At 38.7% G+C, this 22,446-nt stretch overlaps 1 protein-coding gene across 2 annotated transcripts in view; it reads left to right on the top strand.

The window, feature by feature from the left end:
• Nucleotides 1-22,446, top strand: part of Ctnna2 (catenin alpha 2) — a 1,128,304-nt gene that overhangs the window by 846,172 nt on the left and 259,686 nt on the right. For both annotated transcript variants that reach the window (XM_051154752.1, XM_051154753.1), the window contains exon 9: nt 17,424-17,576. In XM_051154752.1, coding sequence (XP_051010709.1) covers nt 17,424-17,576 — 153 coding nt within the window. The remainder of the gene's footprint in view (nt 1-17,423; nt 17,577-22,446) is intronic.

The following is a 22,446-nucleotide window of genomic DNA, read 5'->3' as shown; positions in this document are numbered from 1 at the left end:
TAGCACTCTGAAGTGCTTCAGAGAAAATGGAAAGTTCTAATACTGCTGATTTACTTTTCCAGGTCTACAGTAATTTTCTCACTGTCTAATTATAAGCCTTGGTTTAATTTACTGTACACATAATGTTTACTGATCCACATATGGTACCTCAGTTCAGGAAAATATACCCAGAATGGGCATTTTTTTGTCATGCTGGAGCATGGAAAAATTTCCTTCATAGACAGAAAAATAAAAAGCCAAGAAATTAAATCAAGTTGACAAGAAAGGTTCCTCAATAAGAGGAGTAAGTTCATATTTTTATCTTGCTAAGAGCCCATATATCTCTTCCTTATTTATTTTATCTGTTTACTTAAAAAAAAAATGAGGCAAGGTCTTACTCTATAGGCTAGGCTGGTCTTAAATTTGTTATATAGGTGAGGCTTGCAACAGTCCTCCTGTTTCAGCCTCTCTGTGCCAGACTCACTTATTTCTTTACATTTTATTATTATTTTTAGTTGCTTTTGAGACAGGAGTTCATATAGCCTTGGGTAGCCCTCAACAGGATGATCTTGAACATCTGACCTTCCTGTATTACAGTCCCAAGTACTGGGATCACACACATGCACCACCAAACCTGCTTGGCTCAACTTACTTTAAAAGCTGCCTTATGATTATGTGGATATATGCCTGTAAAAGTTTTAAGATTTTTTTCCTCAAATGAAAAGCATAGTGAGAACTGAGAAAAGAAAAGGAAAAGAAAAGGGACAAACTGCCACCTAACTTGGCCTTACTCCTTGGCTGTCTTTGAAAGAAAAGATGCTGATTGAGAAATCAGGAAGTCTTGGAGGAAGAAGGGACCTTGAGGTCTTCCCAAAGCAAAAGATGTCTTGTATGCATTCTACCTTCTCTTTCAAGATGAGTGTTCTTTCTTTCTCTCAGCTGCTGGTACTGTTATCAGGTAATTTCAGTTTTAAAAAAAATATGACTCTGAATTATATATATTGAGTTTGTGCTACAAACTGAATGGCCTTCCAAAGTTGAAGATCCAAAGACAGTTTCATTCAGCTTGGTATGAGGGTTACTTGCCTTTAGTACCAGCTCTGGGGGGCAGAGGCAAGGGGATTGAGAGTTTAAGGCTATCCTGAGCTAGACCACATGGTTCTGAATCTGATAAGAAAACAGTTCAAACCAAACCACAATATTTAGAGTTGTAGACTCACACACACACACACACACACACACACACACACACACACACACACACACACCAAAACATAACCACTGGCCGAAGAGCAGATTTGCTTTGAAGGTTCAGTTAGAATACATTGACCTGACAGTGGCATGCATTCCAGAATTAGAAGCAGCTTCCAGTGAATTCTGGCTTTTCAGATTCCTGAGTGCTAAGAGAGTTTAGGCTTAGAGCCTTCAATGTCACTGAGACTTCCAAGCTAATAGCTTTCTTCACCTGGTAGTTCATGATGTTTCCTTGTGCTTAGGGATATGTGAGATGCAGAGAAGCACAACTGTCCCTAGATACTTTGTGACTTTTTTTTAGTCTTCTTTCTTTTCTTTATTGTTTATTGACCATCCTGTTAATTCTCCAGAGGTAGATTATTACCAAAAAGTTTGTTTTACTTTGGTTTTTTTTTTCAAACAGAGAAAATGTTGAATTTCTCATAGTAAGCTTGTACCTAGATGAGGCTTATAAGTTAGAATACCCAAGTGAAGCTTGTCCCTTTTAATGACTATAGTCTTTAAAATTGGTACACTTTCATCTTAGTGTATAGCTTTTATTAAAACTCCCTTAATGGGAATAGCATGAGGTAAATATTAATTATTAATGAATCCTGACTATCTCTACAACAATCATTATAATAAGCTTCTTGGTTAATATAATCACCATTTTTTCTTCCTTAAGCCACACATGTCTATGTCTGGTCTCAGACAAGGAGGTGAACTATGTATGTGATTTTGATAATTATTTTTTTTAATTAATCCTCTTGGAGGGGAAGAAATGTGCAACATTTCCTCCTTAGCTGGGGGATAGATGATTAAATAAAAGAGATGCGCAGACTTGCCTCGAGGATTTGGTGAGAATTAGTTGACCAGATTGTGCCAAGTGCTCCAGAATTAGAGGACTATTTGTCCTGAGGAATTTGAAAAAAAGAGAATGTTCTTCCAACAGATCTGACCAGAAGTGCTTGTCAGAAGTTTGAATGGTTAACCAGTTACAGCACCATCTTCTTTCCTCCCTTCTTCCATAGTTTCTGTGTTTTATGTGAGCATGTTAATCTCATTTAACTGCTGGGCACAGAACTTCCTATACGTTTGATTCCTTCACTTTCAAATAGGATCAGGTTGCCTTAAATAGCTGCAGCTTAAGCTCCGGATCTGCAAAGAACTAAAGGGCAGAAGATGTTAGGAGCTGTGGGAGACCAGAAGAATTCGGGAGGGAGAGTATAGAGTTCCATGAGCAGGTGGAAGTCAGAACCAAAGAAGCATCTCGGACTCTGAGCCATTCCTTCGGACCCTCCCTTGAAATCTTTAACCTTAGATGAATGTGCCCTTAGGTTGTCTCTGTGGCTGGGCAAAGACTGAAGGGAATAGGTAAGTTGTGGTTTACCAACTCACAGCTGTACTCATGGATTACCTTAGAACCTGATTGCTGGTGCTCCTCAGTGTATTCCCTACGTGCTTGTGAAGTCAGTAAAAATCCCCTCACTAATTTTGCCAACTTGGGTGTAATATCAGGATCCGGAAGCCATTGTAGGGCAGGACACATATATTAAGTAAGAGACGGAACCTTATCAGATACCTTTCTACTCCACAAAGTTTAAGGGAAAAGCTAACAAATTTGAGTTTTATATTGAACTGCTCTCCTCTTTTCTCCGCTAAACAATTTTATATAGACAAGTGTAATGAGGGATGTTTCTTAGTGAAATGAGAGGCAGAGAAGGAACAAAAGTCAACTGGGTCAAAGGAGACTGGTTAAAACAGACCATGCAGGGACACTAAGAGTCTGGTTCTGGCCTCCATGGTTCCTTTCATGAGTACAATAGATGCTCAATTTTCAGTGACTATAGAGTGAATGGAGCTTAAAATATCATACATGTTGCAGTAGCAACTGATGGAGAAAGCAAGAGGGATAGAAGAGTAAACTCTGTGCATGACTATAGAACAGGCAGTGGCAAACTATGGCTGCTGGAGAAATGTATGCCAGTTCACTTCTTCCACAGCTGCACTGTCAGTAGAATAGCTGTGGTGGAGACACAATGACCCACCAAAGCCTAAATCTCTCTACATAAAGAGCCTTGCCTCCTCTGCTCTAGACGTAAGCGTAGCCTGACATGAAACAGGTATTAGAATAATAGCGTTTAGTTTCCACCAATCTAAAGGTCCTTGAATCTGACTCCATCTCCTTCCTTTTCTTTAAATAGCAATAACATCAATATAATTTCAGAGGATTTTTTTTTTCGAACTTGCGAATGTGGTGCAATGGTTGAGGTTTGCTCAGAAATGAAGGCTTTCTAGGGAAAATTTGAGCAGCTGTTAGAAATGCAGTAATCTAGAACTGACTCAAATACCCCTTCCCTAAAATACCTAGTTTTCATAATACCAAAAGGTGCCATGAAAACGTCCAAAGGAGGAAGATACTCCACAGTCCTACCCATCTCTGATGCCTATAAAGCATGCCGATGAGGACCAGGCACAATAACCATTGGGTGCAGTACTTACTGTACCTTGGCAATAGCCAGTATCTCTCTACTTGGATTTAAGCTCTACTCAGCTAGAGAGAAACTCTGCCTGGTACTGGAAACCTAGCTAACTACTCGGTGCTAGTGAAGTCAGGATAGTGGAGGAGAATCTGTAATCACTAATGTACTGAACTAGCATAATCCTTAACAACAGTGATTCTCGAACTAGCATAATCCTTAATAAAACAGTGATTCTCGAACTAGCATAATCCTTAACAACAGTGATTCTCGAACTTCCTAATGCTGTGGCCCTTTAATACCATTTCTCATGTGGTGACTCTGAATAATAAAATTATTTTCATTGCTGCTTCATAACTGTAATTTTGCTGCAGTTATGAATCATAATGTAAATATCTGATATGCATATGCTATCTGATATGTGGCCCCTCTGAAAGCATCAGTTGACTCCCAAAGGGATCATGACCCACAGGTTGAGAAACACTGCCTAACAATAATCCATAAATGTTTGTCATTCTACATACAGATAAGTGTAGTCTAAACCCCTCATCAAGGAAACTTCTCTTTGTAACAGATGGAGAACACTACAAAAAACACAAAACAAACAAACAAATGCCACACTTAATCAAAATGCAGAGCGTAGAGCTCAGTCCCAATGAAGACATCCACCCCCACCCACCCAAAACACATATCTAAGGCTTAGAAAACATTGTGGAATAGGTGACATAAAGATTGAAAAGAGGCAGAGGATCTCACCGTCATGATCCCCCAAATATAAGCTGAATGTTACCAACAAACATACGAAGTTGTATGGAGAAAAAACCCATGAAGGCTCAACCATACACAAAGAACTATAGGCAACTGAGCAAGATTGGGAGCAGGAGATGCAGTCATATCCAAGGAAGAACATACCAATTGGTTGTTCAGTGTCAAACAGTCTTCTCTGAAAACATGCATACAAGTAACATTACTCAAATTTGTGTGTCTGTCTTTTGTCTGTTCTTTCTGTCTCTGTCTCTGAGTTCTCTCTCTCTCTCTCTCTCTCTCTCTCTCTCTATATATATATATATATATATATATATATATATATGTGTGTGTGTGTGTGTGTGTGTGTGTGTGTGTGTGTGTGTGTGTGATGAATTTGATGGCGAGAAAGGAGGGGTATATGGGAGAATCTGGAAGGAAAGAGAAGAGAGGTGTCTTGTAATTTAATTTCAGTCTTGAACATAAAAACAACAAAAAATAAGAACTGAAAAGAAAATGCAATGTTGTTTAATAGCTAAAGACAGCAAATGAAAAGCATAGCATGAGATAGCAGAATTCCATAAGCAGAAAGTATTTCTATGGGACTTGGTGTTTTCCAGGATGAGAATCAATCAGAAGAGGGTGGTAGATGATTCTAGAGGCATCAGAAGTATATTTACTTGTGACATTACCACCAACAAATGGGTACCTGCAAGTATAATTTTAGTCCAGGTTGCCATCCCAATCAGTTGGCCTAACATGTCACTCATCAGATACGGAAGAAAGAACGGATAATCCTTTGGCTGAGCTCCTCTAAGATGGTCTTATATTTATAAAAGGATTTGTCTAAGGCGAAGAAACACATGCTGGAATGTGGAGTCGCAAGAATATATATTTCTGGATCCAGATGACTCTACTAGCTACAAATCCTACCACATCAGCAGGTGTGTAGGGCTGACTCTGTCAGAAAGGAGTAATGGATTTAGAGACTTACTTTCTATATCTTGTCTCAAATTCTTCAAATGTGCTTTTTCTTTCATTTGTTTGAGACAGTGTCATTATTTACCCTGGGTTGACCTTGAGAATGCTATGTAGGTTAGGCTTGTATGGAAATGTCTGTGATCACTCTGCCTCAGCTTTTCTGGAACTGAGATTATAGAAAACTGACATCAGACCTGAATAGTTGCTTTTATGAAAATTGTTTTTAATGATTTGCCTCCTTGTGTGCATGCTTGGTACCTACATCAGTCAGAAGAGGGTGCTGGGTCTTCTGTAACTTAGATTACTAACAGCTGTTGGCCATATACATGATGGGACTTAACCTAGGTCGTTTGCAAGAACAGCAAGGATTATTACCACTAAGCCATCTCTTCAGCTCCTTCCCACACTGAATTTTTTTTTTTTTTTTAAATCTTCTTTAGTCATCCAGTTTTCAAACCTACATTTTCAGTAGTTGTCTTTTTAACTGCTTCTCAATTTTAAGGGAAGTAAATCACTATTTGAACAGCATTTCCCAAGCTTCTTGAGAATTTCTGATGGAATGAGCTTATGTCTTTATTCATACACTCTTGACTTTCTAACTTGATCCAGGCAGTGGTATCTATTGAATGCTCGTTAACCAAAGGCAGTTACTGCACACTCAGGAAGATGTAGCCAGACATTTTTTCTAGATCCTTTTTTGTCCTGTGCAAAGACGGAGGGAAACAAATCTGGTAATGCATCATTAGATGTAGGAGCACAGAACGGAAAGGAAGTTGGCTTGAGAACTTTTGCCCAGTGGACGTTCTGAGAAACAGCCTCCCCACCTCCACCCCATAGTCCTAATGACAAAACCAAGTTCAATTCCACCAAAGATTACCCCCTGAGAAAACCGAGAATTTTATTGGGCTTATTGACAAGACTGAGGAGTGATATTGGCAGGAACGTGGGTGAACCCAAAGCATTTGCTCTGGAAAGCCTGTATTTCTATGGATGATGGCTTCTTCATGACTGTGCAGGTTGACTTTCCTCCCTTAGTATTTCCAGCCTGTGTATTCTAGATCCTTTCCAAGGCCATGCACACTTAGGGCAGAGTTGTATGTAGCTTGTTCAGAGGACTGGTTGAATACTTGGGTGAGTGTGTGCTGCCCTTTCTTTGTGATAATATCAACAGTCAATAAGCCCAGCCATGATGATCTTTTGCAAACATGTACAGATGAACTGACGAAGATGGTGACTGGCTTAAATGGTAGTCCTGTACAATAAAAGTTGACCTCAGTCCACTTAGGATTTGTGAGTTTGAACATTTAGGTCTGTTAACATATTGGTTTTAAGTTAAAATCACACTGTACTCAAAAGAACTGGCTCTGGCTTTAGGTATGTTCAACTAGAGTATTTCCAATTTTTTATTTAAACTATATAGACAATTACACAGATGCTTGCCCAATAAAGTTTATCTTCACCCTACCAAGGAAAGTCACTGAAGTAATTTTTAGGAACGTTTGTTAGAGGCTAGAAAACCAAAACATTCATAGGATTATTGTTACAGTAACCAAGCAGCCAAGCACTGAGGAGAACTTACCAATAAATAGAATTGCAAATTTTCTACTGGGGCTGGGCTAGGGCATCAGAACTAAGAATTTATTAGCAATATGCGTTATACCCCTCACCTCACACCTAAAAACTCTCTGCTCTGGAAAGGCCAAACATTCCACTCTAACTTACAATCAGGCGATCTAAAGATTGTCAGGTCTGACAGAATGATGTGGGTATCTGAGAGGAATTCTACAAGAGGATAGTCTTGTGCAATGGGACAAGAAGGAGAAAAAAGATATTGTGTTACTATGCTCCATATGCTGATATACGACCTTTTTAGCAGAAAGAGCTCATGCCTCCCTTTAAATAGCATCATTTGTGAAGCCAGTATGTTCAAGGTCATTGCCTTAGGTTCTTAGTCATTGAAGAGGGAGACAGTCCAGTTTTTGCCTATGAGAGATAATGGCTTGCTTTATTTCATTTTCCATTGTATTTATTTACTTATTTTGGACAAACATGCTTGTTGGTCAACCAGGAGTTTAAAGTGTGTTCTTTTTATAGTTTCAGGCAGAAGGCCTACACGAGTGACTAGTAGTCGCTGTGAGATTGGAGGGAAGTAAGAAATGAAGTTTGTTTCCTCTATGAGAGCTTTCCATTTTTCTTTAAGAATAACAAGAAAAATTATGGGTATGTGTACCTATATGAGTTTATATGCATCACTTGTATGCATGTGACTCTGCAGCTCAGGAAATGGCATCAGATCTTCTGTTACAGGACATACATGTGATTGTCCGACTCATGTGGATGCAGGGAATGGAACTTGGCACCTGTACCAGAGCTTTATCCATCAGTGAGCCATCTTTCTAGCCCCATGTGCTATCTTTCTTCTCATATGATTCCTGCCTCTTTAGGATAAATGTATTAGCCTTGCGTTCATACTTTCTTGGACATGTTTCTCCATCCATTTCTTTAGGAGAACACTTACAACTTCTTGATAAAAATATGATAGTTTTGTATATTTTTTCCCTTCATGGAACCATTGTTCCCTCTTTGATATTAGACCAGAGTTTTGCAGCATGGAGTTGAAGGTAATAGACTTATTTCAATGTTCCAAGAAAGAGCAGCTACCCATTAAAGAGATATAGAGGCATGTGGGTCATTATTATAGATAAGCACTAGAGAAATGTTAAACATGCAGGGTTGTCTCTTCAAAGGGAGAGAGATATACTCGTTCTTAGCCCACAAGGCTGGGATTAGAGGTACTCAATAACCTGTGTGACCAGGCTGAACTAGGTCTTTCTTCAGACCCTTATCATGAGCTTATTTCTTTGAAGCATGTCTCTTCAATTAATGTAGAGAATCCATCTTTATGGAAGACTTCACTTGTACAGAGATCCCCATGAAAAGACATGCAGGGGCGTTGTTCTGCAGGTAACTTATAGTACACAGTCACCAGAGTCTCAAGCAAGCTTAAGCATATGCTAATCTGCTTGGCTTAGGGAGAGGCCTTGTGTTCTCCTCTTCTAGTGGGAACTGTTTCATATTCATCAAACAGCTTCAGCATTTTAGACTTTGTGCAAGAAAAAAAAATAGTTTTCAACATTTATTTGAATATAACCCCATCTCTACCATACACCCATCACATCCCCCCAAAGGCAGACATCATTGTATCATCTTTGAAACAGCTTTTTTTTCTTTTCCAGCTTATGAGTTACAGTGTGCTGTACTTTCATGATACTCCCCTTCCATGAAATAGGGAAGCATACTGTTTACACAGGTATGATCTGCTACCTGTGTTCTTTTCGATATATAGAAAAAAAAAACACCATCATTTACATTGATAATAGCCTTAATTGGGAAAGATAGACTGGTAGTGCTGAGCTAATACTTTCAAATGTCTTGTCATAAGCAATTAATATTTCCTTGTCACACATGTGCTTAAACAGTTGGAAGAAAGCCTTGTGTTCTTGACTGCTGTCAGACTTAATGGATGATTTTGTCAAGTCATTCCTTTCTACCCTGTTTGATTGATAGCTAAATTTTGGTCTTCTAGCTTATGTAAAAAGTGTTAACTACGCCTTTCAGCTTATAGGCAAGGGCATTGGGACCATTCTAATGGTCAATTTACAGAGGAATTATATTGTCTTTTTACTGGAGGCATCAAAAACTTGTCACTGTTCATTAGGGACACAAGTTACAGGGCCCATGAGCTTAAGAAGGCAGCATTGATGTGTCCTTGTACTTATTGGATGATTCCAAGACCGAGATATCACTGGTCCCATCTGCTGAGACAACCTGCTGTCATCTGTGGGTAGTTTTGTGTTTAAGACGATGAAACAGATATATTAGGGTGAATGTCATTTGATCCTAGTCCTCTTGAGGATGAGAATCAAAATTAGAATGTTAGGCTGGGTGTGATGGTATACACCCATAATCCTAGCACACAGGAAGCATAATCAAGTGAGGAGGACATTTTTGAGTTAGAGCCTGTTGTGGGCTCATAGTGAGTTCCAGGACAGTATAATGAGACAAAAAAAAGTTTTCTAGATTGTCTGGGAGCTATTGGGCATGTTCTCCTTTCAAAGCTCTCTTTACATTGAGGCAGATGTGGGCTCATGTCTACCACCAAAGGCTAGATTTCATTACATGATGTAGTTAGCACATTAAACCATGAAACACAGATTCCCTAGCCATTTCTGGGAGCAGTCTTGTGTTCTTTGGATTTAACCCAACCACAGTCCTGACAAACCCACTTTATTAGTGTTGCTACAATTTTCTTTTTAAAAATATTTTTAGCATTCAGAGACCCACAATTGTATAATAGCAAGTACAGTTGTCTATAAGATCATGGTGCCAGGGCCACATTGGATACTAAATCTCCAGATGCTCCCTTCTCTTATGTAAACTGGCATTATATTTGTAGATAACTTACATATATTCTTCAATATACTTTGAGAAACAGTCAGGCTACTTTCAATATCTAATATAATGTAAATGTTACATAAATAATGATAAAACTACTTTATGTAGAGAATAATGAGAAATATTCTGTACCTTCTCAGTTTTCTATAAAGGATATTATTTTTAATTTTTAAAATCACTATATAATGTGTTAGATGTTATTATGATGTCTTTTTAAACTAAATGTGTTTCTGTGGGTCTTCCCTTCTATTTCCCCAAGTTCCGACTTCCTCTGTTCCTCCCTCAGAGCTCCTCTATACTCAGACACTTTCTTCTTGCAAGTCTCATGTGTCCTTTTACTTACTCTCCATCTTTCCTAATGTCCAGTTAAGTTTTTTCAGCCAAAAATGCATTATGCTAGATTCAGAGAGTCACTTTGGATTCAGAATGCCAGCAATATAAGGCATATATACAAGACTATATATTTATCAATCATCCATCTATCTATCTATTATCTTTCTATCATCATCTTCATCATCATTATTATTATCCATCTATCTATCTATCTATCTATCTATCTATCTATCTATCTATCTGCCTATCTATGTATCTAGTTCATGATTCAAGTATTTCTTTAAACTCTTGAAGACTCAAGAAGTCATAAAGTGTCATGTGACCTTCGAGAATGTTTCTTTCCTTTAGAAGAGAGTAGTTCTAAGAATACACTTCTTCCCTTGCTGGGGTGGGGAGTCAGTGACTATCTATCTCCCAGGAGATTTGTTTGCATAGAAAGGCAGTGACCAGAATCATCTCTGTACTTACTTACCTCCCTAGAACAACTTGTTTCTAAGAATTTCTCCAGTTCAATGCTTTAAAGCCATGGTTTAGGTAAAAATTGCATGCTTAGTTGGCACATAGTAGACACAGGAGGAAGCTGTGCTTGCTTGTAGTTTAAAGTGTGAGCTCTGAAGCCAAAAGCCGTGAGTCCATTCCACTCCTCTGGTACTTAAAAGCTATGTGAATATTAGTGAGCCACTTAATTATTTTGCATCAATTTTCTCATCTCTGAGAGAAAATGGTAGCTCTCTCTCTCTCTCTCTCTCTCTCTCTCTCTCTCTCTCTCTCTCTCTCTCTCTCTCTCTCTCTCTCTCTGTGTGTGTGTGTGTGTGTGTACATGAGCACATGTACATACATGCACATGTGTCCATGGGCACACATATAGGGGCCTGGGCAGGACCTCTGGTGTCTTTTGCTACTATCTCATTACCTTGAGCTGAAAGCTCACTGACTCAGCTAAGCTGAGTTTCTGGAGTCTATCCATTTCCATCCCCCAATGCTGGGTACAGGGACATGCAACAATAAAACTATAAAACCATGCAGCCCTGCCCAGCTTTTTACACAGATGCTGCCAAGTCACATGCCATTTCTCAAGCTTGGACAGCAAATGCTCTCACATTCTGAGCCATCTTCCTAGGCCTATAGCCAGCTCTTTGAGTGAAAAGAAGTTTCCTAACTCTTTAGAATAGTGCCACAAAATAAGCTCCCAATAAAATTGTTAATATAAAATATAAACATCCACTCTGTCCATCCATGCCCTGTTTTCACTAACCCTTCTTCATGCAACACTGCAGTGGTTTCTGACTCCCCACTCTATTCCCACACGCTTTTCTTGGGTCCCTTATCTTGGATCTAGCAGTTGTAGGCTCAGTTTTCTGCTAATATTTTTCTGCCACCAAGTCAAGCTGCTGTACCTGTTGGACTGAGGCCATCTGGAGATCCTCAGTTAATCGCTCTTGTGAACCCCGAGGCAACTTTTTATTGTCTCTTCTCATGAAAGCAATTACCCTTGCCCACCGTGTAGGAAAAAGAGGACTTTGCTTCATCCCTGTGTGTGCTGGGGCAGAAAATGAAGTCAACAGATGGAACTAAACACCTGCTCCTGTCCTTCCGGGACAGCTCTCATTGGAACAACTTTTTAACTAAAGATGATTTTTTAACCTGTACAAATAAGAAATTATAGCTTTGATATTTTTAAATAAGATCCATGACTATAGAACAGAACACGGCATGCTTTCAGAAACAAGACTGCATTAAAATGACAACAAACTGATCAAAAACTATTTCCAAGACTTCTCTTCCACCTTCCCTGACAAGGTGACTCAACAACAACTAAAACTCACTCTCATAAAATGCATGCACAATCAATCATTTATTGTCACTACAGTGTATTAGAATAGCATCTGAGGTGGGGCATAAACAATAGCAGTTGTTCAAAAGTTTGTATGCCTTCTCCTGTGACTGTCATTGGTTCTTGGCTGCTCTCACTTGATCTAAAATGACCAAATCAGTTCTGTCCAACACATTTGCCTCCCCTCTCCTTTGGATGCTAAGCACCTGTCTCAGTTTTCTTTCCTGTTGATGTGCTAAAATACTCTAACAATGCAATTTAAGCGAGGAAAGGTTTATTTCAGCTCACAGTTCAAGGGTGCAGTCTACCCTGGAAGGAAAGTCAAGGCAGCAGGAGCTTGAAGCAGCCAGTCACATCACAATCACAAGGAGAAAAGAGAGAATGGGAAGAGTGAGCATGAGGCTGCTCAGCTTGTTTGCTCCACTTTATCCAGCCCACTACACTCTACCCAGGCAATGGTCCATCTGATAGTTAAGCTGGGTCTTCCCACATCAATTAACATAATCAAGATAATTGCTTACAGGTGTGCACAGCGGTGTAGCTCTTCATTGATTCATGTCTAGTCAACTTGACAAACCATCAAAAGAGGATAACCTGATTGTTTCCTTCTCAAGGGAAGCGCAGAGAGTAAGACCTGCTAAGCCAGATGGCTGCAGCGTTCTCACCGGATGTAGACAACACGGTCAAATCAATGTCTTGGAGGCCAGGCACTATGTTGTAGAGTTACATAGAGGTCATAGAGTTACATAATGAGGTCATGATAATTTAATAAATGTGATTCATTTACCGTAGTTTCTCTGGTGCTTTTTATTCGACCAGAGAGACCTGTTTCCTGACTGCTTGCACAGTCTTGGAGGGCAGGGACTGGATCTGTTGAAACTCACTCAAAGCATTTGCACATAGGTGCTACATATAATGGATGGCTATACTTTAACTGAGTTAGCAGAGCCTGAATTTCATGGGGGAACGGGTTCAGTGGGAGGATGAAAACAAGGCCTGATGAGCTATTCATTTTGTTTTTTTTTTTTTAGCTACTTAGTCCCATTAAGATGCACATGTGTTTCAATTAAAATGATTTTGCTTTGTGATATCATCAAGATAATGACCAAAGAATCTCATGTTTCTCTTAAAAAGAATACAAATCAAGCAAAATGGTGATTGTTTTCTTAATGCTTTTCCTTTGGGTTCCTGGATAACCTTTGCTTACCTGTGCCATACCAGGCTGGACCAGTATCTTTAGTTTTTTAGGATCCTGTGCACTTGAGGCACCTTGACTTATTAAAGTGGCTTTGGGTGGATTATCGCATTGACTAATTACCAGAACTGACCTTCACACTGGCTAAAATTTGCTTGACTTAATGAGGCTCAATTTTTGTCAAGCCCTCTAGGCTGGATGGCTGCTGGCCCAGTCACTTCGTTGCTTTGATCTTCCATTTTTAATAATAATTATAGCACAAAGCTTAGGGAACTGTGGTAAAATATGTCGGTAATCATGAAAAGCCTGGGGCAGCTACATTCAAGGAAAAATATTAAGCCTTCAGATTTTTGAGCAACACTTGAATCATACTCCACAGCCAACTTTGACCTTGTTGGCTAAGCCTTACATTGTAATATTAAAATTATTAATACTTCCATTCTTAACAGGATTATTCTAAACATGTAAGTGATAGGACAGTTGTTAAGTTGTCAGATCTTTTAATGAACTATCAGCAGCCAGCCTAGAATCAGTGTCCATTTTTATTTCTAAAAGTCAAGGTGGTGGTGGATTTCTTAGACCCATAGCTAATTATACCTAAAGAAAGCTTGTATTTGAAGAGAGTCTAGCAAAGAAAGAAAGCTTTTATCTTATAGGAAAAGTAGGTTTGATGAGTGCTAGTTGCCTATGGCACCATGCTAAAGAAAGATTAGGAAAAGAGGCTTGAGCTCAGCATAACAGTGTGCTGGAACTGACTAATCATATCTGATATGGCACGGGAAGAAGAGAGGCATGTGTAAGAGATATTTCTTCTCTGCCTCAGAGAGTCTAGACTTATCTCCTACAAAAAGCCCTCACTGTACAGATATTTCTTATGAATTCATATACTTTTCCATTTTCTACTCATACCCAAGTCCCTACCATTTCATTTTCTCTTATCCTACTCAATATTTTTTTATTTTTCTCTTTCTCATTTTTCTTTTTCCCCTCAGGTCTTAAACTCATGCCTCAGTTTATCCAGGGGATAAGATTATAGGTACATACTTTCATACCAGGCTGCATATTTGTTGTTGCTGTTGACTTTTTATTTGGGAGTAGGGGAAGTTAGGGCACAGAACATGAACACTTTTGTGTCTGCTGCAATTTCATGTTTTACGAGTCTTGGTATATGTACTTAAAATGGCTTTGAGTTTCTTTCTTCAGGGATGCCTGGAAGCCATGTATTGAATTTCTTTTCCTTTTTTGATTTGTCATATTTTTCACATCCCTTTTAAGCTGTTGCCAATACTTTATTTTGATTTTTTTCTTCTCTTTCCTTGTAAGGCACTTGCTATGGTGTTTATGAATTTTGATTCAGTCTCTTAAATTGACTATTTGCAATTCCATTTTGGAATTTTGAAATGTAATTCTTAGTTACTTTCTTTTTTAAAGATGTATTTTATTTTATTTATGTGCATGCATGTGTGTGTATGTGTGTGTGAGTATGTGTGTATAGGAGGAGAGAGAGAGAGAGAGAGAGAGAGAGAGAGAGAGAGAGAGAGAGAGAGAGAGAAAGAGAGAGAGAGAGAGGAGAGAGAATGCATGTATGGCACCCATGAAGTTCAACCTTTATGTAGATTTTTCTCATATTATCTTTCTGATCTCTATCAAGTTTATTCACTCTCCCTTTTCCCTTTCCTATGTGAAGTTCTGCTCTGCCAGAAGCTATAGGAAATGAGTTTGAAATGTTCACTGTGCCTGGTCTTCTTCATGTAGGGGAGTTGGAGTCACAGGCTGCCGTGGCTCATCTGACATGAAAACTGGGAAATGAACTCCATCTTCTGCAAGTGCAACAAGTGCTCTTAATTCACTGAGCCAGTTCTCCAATTTTGTTTTTATTGAGAGGTTCTTATGCCATAGCCCAGACTGGTCTGGGACTGACTATCTAGCCTATGGTAGACTCAAGTTCATAGGACTTGTCCCACCTTGACCTCACAAGTACAGGGATCACAGGTATGAATTGTGCTGCCTAGTGCCCACTTGTTTCTTATAGCAGTTTGGGTTCTTTAATATCTTATGTTTTGTCTATGACGGCCTGTATTTAGTTTGAAATTGTATGTTACCTTTTATTTAAGGTTACAATTTTTACCTATTTTATAGGCATATCTTTCTGGTATAGTTTAATGTCTATGGAGACAAACTATTCTTTGCAGCTGTTTGTGATGTTTAAATGTTCTCATTTGTGTAAGCAAATTCGGCCTCAGAGTTTAGGAAGACCTACTACAGGTGGTTTTCCTAGCTTAACAGAGTTCCTTCTTCAGCTGCTTTTTGTACATATTAAAGATGTGGTGTCCTGGTTTGTGGGACAGACTTCCTAATTTTTCTCCAGCTTACCCCTTATGTAGACTTTCTCATATTTGTTTCTCTTGTTGCTGAAAGTCATTTTAAAAATTCTATCTCTACTCATTTCTTCTCTACATGAATGAGTGTGCTTAAAGCAGCTGTGACAGGCTAGTTTGCAATGTTCCCTGTAAAGACCCCTTTATGTCTTCGTTTGCTGTTGTTATATTTCTTTGCCCCGTGAGGGCCGAATGCCATTTATTTCACTAGTCTGAGTCCCAGCTCTTTCTCTTGGAGAACTTCCTCAACAGTGCTCTATGTTTCATAATCTTGTTGAATGATTTCAACAACAAAATATGGAAAGAAACTACTTGAGTGTTGGCATATGTTACATACCACTAACAGATGACATCACAAGTAACCACTATTATTTCCAGGAAATAATTTTATATACTTTTGCCAGTTTTTGTACTCAGAGCTTCAGAGTGACTTTAACTTCCCATAATCTTCCTTGTATTTTACAAGGAAAAATGTCAAAGCAATTCAGAGGGAAGGCAAACCAACTCACAGGTATGCGAATACAACCATTATGCTAATTAGTACCCAAAGGGACAGGCCTTTATTCACACCAGTTCTTCTGACCAGTTACAAGTGAGTGTGTCACATTGTCAAAACTCTCCCACCTTCTCTTGGATGCATCCTAATAAATTGATTTGTGAAATGTAGATATTGTTTACCATCTTCTCTTGTGTTTATTTTTATTTATAGTCCATATACATTCAGATGATTATGAGCAAAGTAGAAGCAAGGTGATTGTGCAGGGATGGTTTTATTTGTTTTCATGCAGCTGCCCCACTTATTTTAATAGTGAGGGAATGGTGTGCAATTATGCATTGTTAGAAGATTCAGGTTTATTTATTCTTACCTTGAAACATAATTCTAAGTATTTTTTTTTTCCTGGAACATAGCAACTGCATCACTATAGCACCTGGGCTGGAATATTTTTATGATTGTCAGATGTTTCCTGTTTTCACTCTATAAAGCACAAACAGTGGATATGAAAAGGGCAGGAGGCCACACATTGATAAAAATTCTGGGGATGGCTTCAAGGCTTGCCATCCAATCTGAAGTTTTCTCCAGTGGCTGGTTGGTCCCTAGAAGTCTGCACAACTGAAGAGTCTGAGCTGTTGAATGTTATTGGGACTCAATTCATAGAGCCAAGCATACAGATCAGTGAAGGATGAGGACAGTTCTTTGGTTGGAGTTTTGAGCCATGGAAGTGTACGTAATTTTCTAGAGGTATAACACGTACAGTCCCTAGGCAGACAAGCGTCAGTCTACCTCCTTTTCTTTTATATGATAAGAGAAAATTCAAAAGGGAGTGGGACTATTATTGTCCTAGCTTCAATTCTGTTTCTGTGGTCATTATTCAGAGACTGAGAGGAGAAAGGGTTTGTTTGACCTATAATTCCAGGTTACAGTCAGTTACCGTGACAAGGCAAAGCAAAAGGAATGAGCTTAAAGCAGCTAGTCCCATCCACCGTCCACAGCAGAGAGATAAGGAATGCATGCATGCTTCTTAGTGCTCAGCATACTCTGCTCCACATTTATGTAGTCCAGAATTCCCTGCCTGGGGAATAGTACTGCATATGATAGCCTGGATCTTCCTACATCAATGAACACAACCAAGATATTTCCCCCAAAATATCCCTTGCTGACAATTTTCCCAGCAGACTCTAAGTTGTTATGTCAAGTTGTCAATTAAAACTAACCACCACAATTGTTTACATTGTAATGAAAGCTTGACAGTGGTTTAGGAAGATTGACAATTCTATTCCTAATGTCTGTCTGCTTCTGTTTATAACTGTAGCTTCGGAAAGCGGTGATGGATCACATATCAGACTCTTTCTTGGAAACCAACGTCCCCTTGCTGGTTCTCATTGAGGCTGCGAAGAGTGGGAATGAAAAGGAAGTGAAGGAATACGCGCAGGTTTTTCGTGAACATGCCAACAAGCTCGTGGAGGTGAGTCACAGACCTGGGGGCCCCGTTCTCATGACACAAAGATGTAGACATACAATATTTCTGTACATGTGGCTCTTGATGTTTTAGCAGATTTCTGTCTTGTGGTATTCGTTAAAAAGCCACATACTAGAAGCGTTTTGTTTTGCTGTTGGTGTTGGGTTTTTTTTGTTTGTTTGTTTTGTTTTGTTTTTGCCTTGACTTTCTGAGTATTCTGCTGCTCCAAGAGGAAACAAGTGACAAGCCATCCTGCCTTGCTGTGTGTCATGACTCTTCGTTCGGTCAACCATTTCTGCCAACTTTCCTGAGCAATGAGTAGAGCCTGGAACCATAGTACTGATGATTATCCAATGCTGAATGGCAGGTTTGATTAGAACAAGTGGAATGAAAATTTCCAGATGGATAATTTAGAACATGTTCCCTTTCTACCCTCCTCACTCTCTATTCCCCTGCATGTACTGAAGCATAGACTACAGGCCCATTGTGTGAGGTCTTTTGTTTATTATGATTTTTTTTTTGGTTTGTTTTACAAGATAGGGTTTCTCTGTGTCACCTTGGCTGTCCTGGACTCACTTTGTAGACTAGGCTAGTCTCAAATACTCAGAGTTCTGCTTGCTTCTCTCTCCCAGAGTACTAGGATTATAGGCATGTGCCACCACACCCTGGCTTACCATGTGAGTTTTATTGGAGATATGTGAACACATGTCTTTTGACAGATAGGTCACTAAGGACAGACCAAGGAAAGTATTTCATCTAAGCCTGGCTTCGTGAAACAGTGAGGCTCTGGAGATTATTTATAGGAACATGGATAGGGAGTTACCTGCAGGAGCCTAAATAACTGCTGAATAAAAGCTCATCCTTAGAAGGTAGCAGACCTGGAGTAGCTCTCTCAGTTAAACTTTGACCTTGTATATTCTCCAGCAAATTCAGAGAGCATAGCAACTAGGGCGAGATTATACGGAGCTTGATGAGGCAGGGAATAAGCCATTTATGAATGTTCAGGTGAAGGTTAATGACCTTCCAACCCTCACCTTCTATGAAGGAATGTCCAAAAGTCCAATATTTTAAGGCTTTTGTAAGGGTAATCATAGTTGCTCTGGTTTCAAGATAGGAATGCCTATAAGGTGCCAAGAAGGGTTAGGATGGGGGAGTTCTACAACACTGGCATATAATAAATTTGTGGGAGGAAAATCCCATTTTTTCCTAAACAGTCATTTAGACTTCTGTGTAAGACCTCGGGGCCAGTACTAATGCAAGTTCAGGATCATAGATATATTTTGAGTGTAGAGAAATCTGTGGGAGTTTCATTATAAATCCAAAATTATACCCAGTGATATCAGAACAGTACCCAGAGGGGAAATACTATCTCAGCTGCCTGGATTTTTGAAGTGGGTGGATGTATTTTGGCAAAAACATAATTAGTTATATGATCTAAGGAAAAAAACAGGGTTGTTAATCAGGAAATGTGTGAAGGAGTCTCAGAAGGGTGGTGATCCCCAGAAGTCTGGAGCGATTATAAACACCAGGTCAAAACTTACAGATAGTGAGCATTTAGCACCGCTTCTATGACCACTGTGGTACTTTCTCTTTCTGATTCATAATAGGAATAAAATCATTGAATGGATATACTACTTCAAGCTGAAATAAAAACAGGTCCACTGTTTTATCTCGGTGTCAAAGATGATGGAGAAGGAGTTGAGGGTTGAGTGTGATTGGGGGGGGTGGGTGGAAGGGGAAGAAAACAGGATTATTGAATGAATGCTGTAAGGATTTAAATATCCATATAAAGCAGAATAATATTGAAATATAGACATACCTTCCTATGTGAGGTATTACAGTTTTTACAAATGCTTGTAGAATTTATAGAAAATACAAAGCTCCAGTATGCTGTTGACACTGTGTATAAAAAGATTCACGTTAATGCCGAAAGGCAAACATTTCCTTGTTCAGGATTGTCAATGTCATTAAACCTGTGGCCTCATTTGTCACACACTTTTGGAATTCAGATGGGACATTCAGTAAAGATGAGGCCAGGGTGCATGAACTGTCTTTCCTAAGCATTCTTTCTTCTTTTGTGACAAAGCACACTCACCATTTCCCCTTAATGGGTTAGTGTTCAGTATAGACGAATCCAGCTCATATCTTTGGTTTCCTACTTGTGGCAGGTGCAGAGACTTTGGGTCACCTCGCTGCCCATGTCAGAAAATTGTTGCTTTCCCTGTTTTAGTTGTTCTCTTCACTGACAGTGAAAGGGTTTGGTCACCAGCAATCTCTTAAAATGCCTTAGTTTGGAAGTGGAAGCAGTGACTAGTGTGCTGATTGGAATCAAGCAATTATTGTGGTTTGTGGACTTTAAGTAAGTCTGTTTCTGCTTTGAAAAATGATCTTTTTTATTTCAGAGTTTCTTGCTTTTTAAAATTTTCATGTCTATGATATGATAGGTTTACATGATATATTGATTTAATGTTCATTGACCTTGATAAGTTCATTTTCTAATTCTACAAGTTTCTAGTTTTTCAGATCCTAGCATACAAAATCATGTGCCTATAAATTATGACAGTGGCATTTCATCTTTGTTAATCTTTGAGTTTTTTTTTTTCTGCCTTGCATTATTACTGTGTTGGCCCAGGCACTAGTACAATGTGGTATTAACATAAATGTGTGATATGTCTAGATCTCAGTAAAGAAAATTAACTTTTTTTTTTTTACTGTGAATGCTATTATTTGTAGATAGATCAGTTAGTTCCATTAATTATTTCCTAAAGTGTGTGTGTGTGTGTTTTTGTGTTTGTGTGTGTGTGTGTGTGTGTGTGTGTGTGTGTGTGTGTGTGTAGACGATGTCTCAAGTGATAAGAGGCTTAGTAAGCATGCTTTATTTCCTGAGTTTGCTCCCTGGCACACATTGAGAGAAGCAGAGTGCAATCACAACACTGGAGGGTTCATGGTCAGGCAGGAAGTCAGTCTCGTCAAATCTAGTTCAATTGCCTCAAAAACAAAGAAGGGAGTGAATGAAGAAAAAACAATACCAAATGTTGACTCCCAGTTTATTTATATGTGTTCATATATGTATATATGTACATGTACACACAACTATATACATGTGGACTCATGCAAATATATACATAATTTAAAAGTTGTGCATAAATAAAAATTATGTTAAATACTTGCTACATATTTGAAATACATATTTACATATTTTATATTTATGTTTGATATACATGTATATATAAATATACATATATAATCCAAATATACACATATTTTATTTAAAAATTCATTACTTAAAAAATATGAACCTGGGGGTTTTATTTGAGGAAAAGTATTAAAATACTGAGTTTTTTTTTTTCCTGTTTGGCTCAGTTTTGTTATGTTGCCTTTAGTAGCTGTTTACAATCATTTAATTTACTGACATAAAATTGATGATACTACCCTTAATATCTTTATTAAAATGTATATGACTTGTATTATTATTTCTTCTTTATTATCAGTCCTCATAGTGCTACTAAAGTATGCCTACCGTCTTCACCCCCACATTCTTCCCCCATGTACTCACCTTCTAAGTCTGTGTCCTCTTCTAAGAATGAACAATTATCAGGAAGCTGAGCTGGGCGACACGAGCAAAGCCAGGCTCTTCTCAGTGAGCATCGCTTATCAGCACAGTTTAAAATTTGACTTTTGTCCTGTTTCTTTCATACTTTCTAGAAAACTTCCTCACTGTTGTTGCTGTTGAGACAGGAACTCATTGTGTAGGCCAGTGTAGCTTCAAACTCTGGATACACTAGCACCTGTGTCCGGAATGCTGAGATTGCAGATGTGTGCCACCATGCTAGGCCAATCATTTTATTTTGCGTTTTCTTTTATAAGTTTTCCCAGCTGGGCAGTGGGTCTCTTAAGAGCTACTCCATTATGTGTGTAAGTGGAAATCCAGGAGAAATGATTTAAATAAAACTATGCATTGATTTCTGTTGTTAACATTTTAAATCATAGATAGTATTTTTTTCCCCCTGGCAGTACTGGGTTTCCACCTTTCAAGTGAATGCACCTGTAAGGTGAACTGATAAAAGGATCTTACATTTAGCCAAATGGACAGCAGGCTAAATCTGCAAGGTCAGCTCTGCCTAAACTGAGGTAAGCAGCTGAGAGCTCCACATGCTTCTGTGGATCTTTCGTCGGGTGCCTCCTCTCCCTGCTTGTACACATGGCATCAAGTGGACATGCCACCCTGTGACAGCAGAGTGGCCACTAAAGCAGACCTTCACATTTTTAAAGAACCCAGTTGACTAGAAAAGACAAGGACCCCTTCCCTAGCTTAACTCCATGACCGTTATTTTAGTCCTCCAGTATATTTCTTGACTTCAGATTTTATTTATAATCAATTTTCCACCTGTTTCTATTTTTTAAATATTTATTTGCTACTTTCCTTTAGCTTAGTATATGGTTTTCACAGAAACTAGGGCCATTTAAAAATATCTTGAAAAAATATTTACTTCTATTTTCATTACATTCATTTATTTATTCATGAGTGTGTGTGTGTGTGTGTGTGTGTGCATGCATGTGTCGCCTGCATGTCAGGGTATGCATGTGGAGGTTAGGAAAGAAAAACGTATTGAGCTAATTGTCTTCTTCTACCATGGAGGTTTTGGGGATTGAACTCAATTCCTCAGGATTGACAGCAAGCACCTTTATCTACTAAGCCATCTAGCCAGCACAGAAGTTCGAGGCTATTGAATCAGGCTTGTCACAGCCTATCACACACTTAGAAAATTCTTAACAATCATTTAGTGCAAATATAATATCAATAAAATTTGAATAGGAAACTATCTTTGGCCTTTTGTAATTGACCTAAGAAAGGTCATTTGAGAAACTCTTTTTC

This window comes from Acomys russatus, chromosome 13, assembly GCF_903995435.1.
Source record: "Acomys russatus chromosome 13, mAcoRus1.1, whole genome shotgun sequence".
Lineage (NCBI taxonomy): Eukaryota > Metazoa > Chordata > Mammalia > Rodentia > Muridae > Acomys > Acomys russatus.
This window is presented reverse-complemented; position numbering and strand designations above follow the sequence as displayed.